General features: G+C 45.1%; 1 protein-coding gene across 1 annotated transcript in view; it reads right to left on the reverse strand.

The window, feature by feature from the left end:
* Window positions 1-4,753, reverse strand: part of LOC110306582 (alpha-1-antitrypsin-like) — a 19,757-nt gene extending 15,004 nt beyond the window's left edge. The window contains exons 1-2 of the mRNA XM_021178652.1: window positions 4,480-4,753; window positions 3,073-3,139 (exon numbers count right to left, since the gene is read on the reverse strand). Coding sequence (XP_021034311.1) covers window positions 3,073-3,139; window positions 4,480-4,753 — 341 coding nt within the window. The remainder of the gene's footprint in view (window positions 1-3,072; window positions 3,140-4,479) is intronic.
* Window positions 4,754-7,768: the final 3,015 nt, after the last annotated feature.

The raw sequence follows: 7,768 nt of genomic DNA on the forward strand, positions 1-7,768 counted from the left end.
CACACACACACACACACACACACACACACACACACACACACACACAGAGAGAACATGAAACTGTTTCCATGGTGACATGTCTTTGGGGTAAGCTAACTTGTGTTCCCAGGTCACAGACACTCATCCTTGACTCCAGAGTAAACTGTTCCCTCTGAGGTGAGATCTGTGCTATTTGTGTCAGAACAAACTGTGTTTGGCAAACCTCACCCAACCCCTACCAATGACCATCAAAAGCCACTGCTTCTCTTCTTTTCCATCATTTTTGTGATGCTTGAAGGACAACTTGGAATCCCAACTACTCCCTAGAAAGCCTCACATATGAGAGTTAACCCCCGTACCCTAACAAATACCGTAAAAGAAAAAAAAAGATTCTCAACAAAATATTAGCAAATCAGATCCAAGAGAACTTGGAAGGGAATGATGGGTAAGGGATGCTGGGTAACATGACCACAAAGGACTTTAACGAGCTTTCCAAGGATGGTTCAATACATGTCGCTAAACATGATCCATTAACCAACATAAGGATAAAAGTTATATAACCACCTTGGTATATGCAGAAAAAGCACTTGCTAAGTGCTACATCCAGTCATGACTGTCTTGGCTACTGTTCTACTGCTGTGAAGAGACTATGGCCAAGGTAACTTTTAAAAGAGAGAGCATTTACTTTGGAGCTTGCTTACAGTTTCAGAGGTTAGTTGTCATTATGGCCAGAGCATAGTGGGCAGCAGGAATGGAGCCAGAGAAAGTAGCTGGGAGCTACATCCTGATCTGCATGCAGAGAGAGATACTAGGCCTGGCATGGGTCACTCTGGGGCTAAGCCATTTTTTTTTTTATGGCTAGGGACTATTGTCCTGTACACCCTGACTTAACTCCTCATGACCTGAGGCTACCATCCAACACTTCCCAACTTTGGAAGCGAGAGGAGATAGTTTGGGAGGAGGTTTCTTCCAAGGGGAGGGAGGGGCGGTGACAGTCTCAAGCTTGGAATGTTACAGTCCCTTCTAGGTGGGATAGGGGTTGGCAGTCTTCAGCCATGAAAAATTCAGTGACACTCTGGGAGGTGAAAGCTTATAGTCTTTGTTGGAGAAGAACTTTGTTGGAAAGGGCAGGGACCAAGGACTAAAGTTAGAATTGCTATAAAAATTAGGTCTGTCAAGAGGCATCTATGGCCCCAAGTAGACAGTTACCTGCCAAGCAAGTAATTTTTAGTTTGTTTGTTTGGTTGGTTTGCGTTTTTTATTTCTTTTTTTTTTCTTATTTTTTTGGTAGAAGATAACTTTATGTGTATGCACTATTAAACGGCCCGAGTACAACACAATGGTAGATTACTTGCCCTATATTTATGAAACTCTGAGTTTCTTCCCCAATAAGATGAATAAGGAGGGGGAGGAGAAGGAGGAAGGGGAGGAGGAAGAGAAAGGAAGGGAGGAAGAGGAAAAAGAAGGAGATAGGTTATTCAGAGTTGTTGTAGTTTTATTTTCCAATTCTTTCATAGTTTTTCTAAGACTTGTGAGGATTTTATTTAATTTATTTTTAGCTTTTTATTCATTCTTTGTGGATTTCATATCATGCACCTCAATCTGTCCCCCATATCTGTCCTCCACCCTTACACCCTCCTCCTGAAAAGAAAACACAAACAAAACCAAGCTGCAGCAGGTTGCAGTGTGTGCCATAGCCACCCTTTTGCCCAAACAGCTTTACGTACAGATGCTAATTGCAGTGAGTCATTGGTCTGGTGTGAGGCCTCTGGCTTCTGTTACACCATCAATACTGAATCCTCATCAGGACTCCTCTAGGACATCCTGTTGTGGTGGTGTGTCATAGAGATCCTGCAATTTTGGTTCTGCAAGATCAGCCCCTTCACATGCTCCAGCAGTTCATAGATAGGGTGGATGCTGGGGTGGGTGGCCGCTGCATCTGTCAGTCCACCAGCTCTCCTGTACCTGCACCACCAGGGCCAACTCTCCTAATATGCCCAGGTGAAGGTGAGTCCAGCTTACCAGAGTGACAGAGCCAGCAAGGGGCAGGGACAGATCTCCTGTTCTTATTCCCCCCCACCCCCAGGTCAGCTCTTCCATGCCCACTCCACCAGGACCAGCTCTACTGCACTACCCAGTTGAGACATAGGCCCACTCTCCTATTTTCACACCCTCAGGGCCAACAGAGCCAGCTTTACTGTGCTGCCTAGGTGAGGTGTGGAGCCTGCTCTTGCCGCAGCCAGTCAGGGCAGGGCCAGCACTTCTGAGCCCTTACCACTGCACAGCCAGAGAGGTGTAGGGCCAGCTCTCCAGCACCCAAGCCAGCAGAGCCAGCTCTTCTGCACTGCCCAGGTGAGGGGCGGGGCAAGGTGATTCTGGAACAAGAGAGGACCTGCTTTTCCTACCCCTTCTAAGGACCTTCTAGATTTATCCATATACAAAAGACTAGAGAAGACAGAGGAAATGACTTTAGGCCTAGTGACCTAATTGGCTTGAGAAGGAAAAAAAGGCTAAGACCCAAGATTTTTCTGTTCATTGGAGGGTGTATGAGTCCCCTCTGGCAAAGAAGAAATGACAGGGACAGAGGCTGGAGTCCTGCTCCAGCACAGAGGAGGAAGAGTTCTATCAAATAACACCTCCAACTTTTCTCAAGAAAGTCCTGGTGAGATGGAGAGTCCAGGCCCAGTGAGATGACACAATTCAACCAGAAGAGGACACGATCTTCTCCCTTCAGTGCTGGAGATGGGACATCATGGGGGGTCTCCTAAACACAGATTCAGGAGATGTCTCAATGCACTGTGGCCTGGAGACCCCACATACCTCAGGGGACACAGGAAGACACAGACACCACAAGGAGAGGGATTTGCTGGTTGCACTCAGGCATGGGCGAAACTACCCCATGTTTAATGTCAGCAAGACAGAGACACAGCTGGAACAGGGTGGTGAGGGTGACTGGACCTTGAAATCAATCATTTGTTGTGGGATTGATCACTTTCCCCACAAAGAGGGGGCAATTGGTGTATTCATCTTTAATGACAAGTAGGAAGGGCCTGTTGAAGTGGATAGATAGGTTTAGAGGCGAGTCCCTCTTACTCCAACTGGTGTTCCTTGTGGGTTTTGTCACTTCCTCTTCGAAGGTCAGTACAGTCTTGTGCACAGCCTATAGGGGGAGAAGCCAAGGTAGGTTGGAGGGAGGTTGTACCCAACCCAGGCTGAAGCCAAACCCCATGTGTGAGCCTCATCCCCAGAAAGCCTCACTGTGGTCATGTGCTTCCCATGCCCCCCTCAACCTCAACCCCAGTGGTCAATAGAAGCCTTCCCCTCTGTGTTCCTCCCCAACACAGTCAGGCGGCTCGCCTCTCCGCTCAGCTCCTTTCCTGGATGGCACCTCTCGTAGCCTTAGATGGCCCCTTCAGAGGAGCCTACTGTACTTCATGTCTCCTGTAAACATGTCCCCTTTCCCGTGTGTGCGGGGACAAAGGTTTCTGGAAGTGATCCATTGTTGTTTAAACCCTTTTCTGATCCATTTGCTTCAACTCATCCAGCAATTTTTCTATTGTTTATATGAGGAATGCTCTCCTATTGCAAACAGAAAATCTACTCAAGGCCACTCATACCGTTAATCCTGTCCATCATCATAATCCTGTCCAAAGTCTGAAACTTTAAAGTTATTAAATTTCACTTGAATAATAAAATCTAAATTAGTATTAAAAATCACTAATTATTACTGGTCTCTGTGCATTTCTGTTCTACCAACATAGAAGGCTCCAAAGACTCAAAGTTTAGCAAAACACTTGCCGAATCTACTATCATCTGAACTAAAACTTCTGCTAATGATAGCCTCTTCAGTCTTATACTGATATTGTTTGGACCACAGACATGCAGCTGATCTGGGAACTGTATTCTCAGCAGCTACGCTAGTAGTTAAAACCACTGGACACTGGTTGCTTTCAAAGTCCTAATGTGATACTGTATGCAATGAAGAATAGATTGTTTTGGAAATTGCTAAACTTTCTTTAGTTTGTAATTCCTTAGAAATCTGTGGATATTCTGTGGGAAAATAGTTTGTAGTGAAAATGCCCTAAACAGGAGATGTTCTTAGAGATTGTCACAGCAGCTCAATGATGAGTAAAACCAAATTGAATTGAAAATGCACTCCTGGCAAATTCAGCCTAAGTGATCCTTCTAGCAAAACAAACAAACAAACAAACAAACAAAAACACTTGGAACCGACTCCTTAATTTCCGTCTATGTCCTTCCCACTGCAGGGTAAGATCAGACCAATCAGGATAGGTCTCACCTTGGCAGTGACAGCTAAGACAACTAAGGCCAAACCGTAGTATGAGCCACAGGCCATGTGCTCAAAGAAAATGGTATGGAGACAAAGGGAAAGAAACTGTTAGAAGAAAAATGGAGTTTTTCTCCTAACGGACCTGATGGCACACCAACCCAGATGATCATGGCTTTCAAGCCAGCCTGGATGGTACACCCTCTACATACTCATTGATCTGGTTTTGGGCTCTTTGGGTATAACGACCTTTGAGTGGTACAGCCTCTTGACATCCTGCACAAACGTGTCTGTAAGCTTCAGGTTCTGGTGAGTGAATAGGCTGCTGTTCATTGTCATCTGCTCTCTGTGGTCTGGCTGTTGGAGGATAAATGTAAGTTGCTGAAAGCATTCGTGGATGAAATTCTCAGGTGTTTCTGTCAGGTTGAAGTTCAGTCCCTCCAGGATCTGGTCATAGGTGTTGTTCTTTGTCCCCAGGGAGAGCATTAAGGAGGAAGCAAAAATACTCAGTGGGGAGAATAAGATGTTGGTATGTTTTGTCCAGCTATCAGACTTTTGATACAAGCTGAAGGTTATCTGGATGATGACGTAGGAGACGCGGTAGCAGGGCAGATGCCCTTATGTTTATGGTCATGTTCTTCCACATCTATCTCCAGGGGATCTTGAGGCTGGGATCCAGAGAAAAGGCAACACAGGCCTGCCAGCAAAAGGACTCCCTGTGAGACAGAGGATGGCATTGACCTGCATGACAGAGATGGGGACACAAGTCCTAAGTCAGGGTCCATGATGATTTCTACATATAAAAGCAGCGACATCCATCTGCACAGCTGTTCTAACTATTCTATATAACACCATTTGCTTTAATGAATGTGTTTTCTCCTTCAAAAACTCCTTAAAGTCTAATCTGTAGTATGAGTTCTTAGGAGAGGGAGTTCTCCCTCTCTCTGTGTCTCTCTGCCTCTACTACTCTCTTAACTCCCCTCCCCATCCCCTGAATAAACTCTATTCTATACTTTAAAAAAAGAAAAGAAAAGAAAGAAAATGTACCTCCCGATTTGCAATGTCTAGAACTGTCATGGGACAGGCTTAATCTAATTATTGTGTTTGGAGTGGGGGCCTGAAGGGATATTGGGATTAAATAAGGTCATCAGAGCAAAACCATTATTGAATAATAGTGACTGTGTAGTGAAACAAGCAAGGCAGAGGGGACACCGGTACATTGCTTATCTCTTGCTGTTTGATGACCTGCACCACAAGAATGCCTGCAAGGACACTTAATCATGAAGCAGAATTGTAGGCCAATATTATCTCTATGATGCGAGATAAACCTTACCTAGTTTATCTAATTGTTAACCGAAAATGTACCTCCCGCTGTTGCCTCTTGCTCTCTTGCTCCCTCTCCCTTCCCCTTCCCTTCCCACTTTCTCCTTTTGCTCAGGGCCATAGCTAGTCTCTACTTCTTTACTTTCTCCCTCTCTCTGCGTCTCTCTGCCTCTACTACTCTCTTAACTCCCCTCCCCATGCCCTGAATAAACTCTATTCTATACTTTAAAAAAAGAAAAGAAAAGAAAGAAAATGTACCTCCCGATTTGCAATGTCTAGAACTGTCCTGGGCCTTCTTGTCACTGTTCTGTGGGGTGATGACTACTACCCACCATTTACTGATGAGGAATCCAAGGCCCAGAGAGATTAAGGTTCATGTTCAAGGTCAATGTCTTAGTTACTTTTCTGTAACTGTGATAAAATACTCTAAAAAAAAAAGCAACTTAATGTTGTAAAGGTTTACTGTAGATCACAGTTCAATGTACAGTCCATCATGGTGGGGAAGTCAAGGCTATAGGAACTTGAAGCAGCTAGTCATATTGGATGAACCATCAGAAGGAAGGACCAATGAATACATGCATGTTAGTGCTCATGTTTTTCCATCCTTGCCCAGTCCAGAATTCCCAGCCTATGGAATGGTGCCACCCACAGTGGACGACCTCAATGAACACACTCAAGATAATACCCAAAGACAAGCTCACCATGGAACAGTGCTATCCACAATGGATGGCCTCAATTAATGTAATCAAAATAATCTCCACAGGCAAGTTCATGGGTCAACCCAGTCTAGACAATTCCTCACTGAAACTCATATGCCAAGTGATTTTAGGTTGTTTTCACAAGTTGACAATTAGCAGAAATCATCAGTCACTGGCTGTGCTTCATAGCAGTCAAGAGTGGCTTTACTTTGTCCTCATTATGTAATTTGCAGAGAAGCTACTGGCCAAAGAGGATAGATTGTTCCCACAATGCACAGTCAGAGCTCAGAGCAGCTGTGATAAAATCTAGTCAAAGTCTGTCAGATGGCATGTACTTCTGACATCTTCCTTTTCTCCCAACTATCATATGGTAGACCACATAGAGGTATCTTCCTTCTTTCCTTCTTTCCTTCTTTCCTTCTTTCCTTCTTTCCTTCTTTCCTTCTTTCCTTCTTTCCTTCTTTCCTTCTTTCCTTCCTTCCTCCCTCCCTCCCTCCCTCCCTCCCTTCCTTCCTTCCTTCCTTCCTTCCTTCCTTCCTTCCTTCCTTCCTTCCTTCCTTCCTTCTTTCCCTCTCTCTTTCCTTTTCTTCCTTTCTTCTTTTAATGCTATTTGGCGATTACTGCTGGTCATGAGCCTATGACATAGCCCTGGGGCTTTAGCCATTTACAATCATTACCTCTGGGCCACCTTGCTCTCTTCATTTTTAAAATGGCTTTAATATGGTTCAGAACAAGTAAGTAACTTGCTTACGGGCACAAAGCAGATTAGGATGAACTGGGGCCAGACAGGCCTGTAGCTTCTGATCATGTGCTCTGTGTGCTGCTAGAGAAGTCTCCCATGGTACTGACGTGTACTACATGACCTGACAAGGTAGACTTGACATGAATAATAAACCAAAGGGGGCAAATCCCACAGCGGCTGAGAGCTGAGGAGAGTGCGAAGCCATATTATAACAGGACACCACCCCAACCCAAGTGGACCCACAAGACCGATCCTTTGCTTTATTTTAACAATACCTCTGCGTCACTAGCTTTGCAAGATTGCCTCTCCCATCATGCATCTGATGCCGTGCCACATCTGTAGCTTCCATATAAGGACAGAAATGGAGAGCAAACTTTTTTTCCAGGAAAATTCACAGCTATTTATAGAACTCGCCTCTTCTGCACCTCCCCCTTGGACAATCCTACCCTCCACTGAGGTATCCATCAAATGAGCTCTCTAAAGGCCTGGTGAGGAGATGCTACTTCCCTCAGAAGCCCATGGTGCTCCTGAATGTGTGACTGGAATCTAACAAACTTCCTCCCATCTTTCCTCCCTATTTGATCTTATCTCTGAATCCTCCCTTTGATAGGGACCAGAATCTGGAAACTCTAGGCCACAGACAGCTCCCTCTGTCCCCAGTTTCTCTCCAATTCCCTCTTTTGAGCCCAGGACCTGGACTGCTACTCAAAGCTGGGCACAGAGGACAGCAGGCCACTC

This window comes from Mus caroli, chromosome 12 (assembly GCF_900094665.2).
Source record: "Mus caroli chromosome 12, CAROLI_EIJ_v1.1, whole genome shotgun sequence".
NCBI classification, from domain to species: domain Eukaryota; kingdom Metazoa; phylum Chordata; class Mammalia; order Rodentia; family Muridae; genus Mus; species Mus caroli.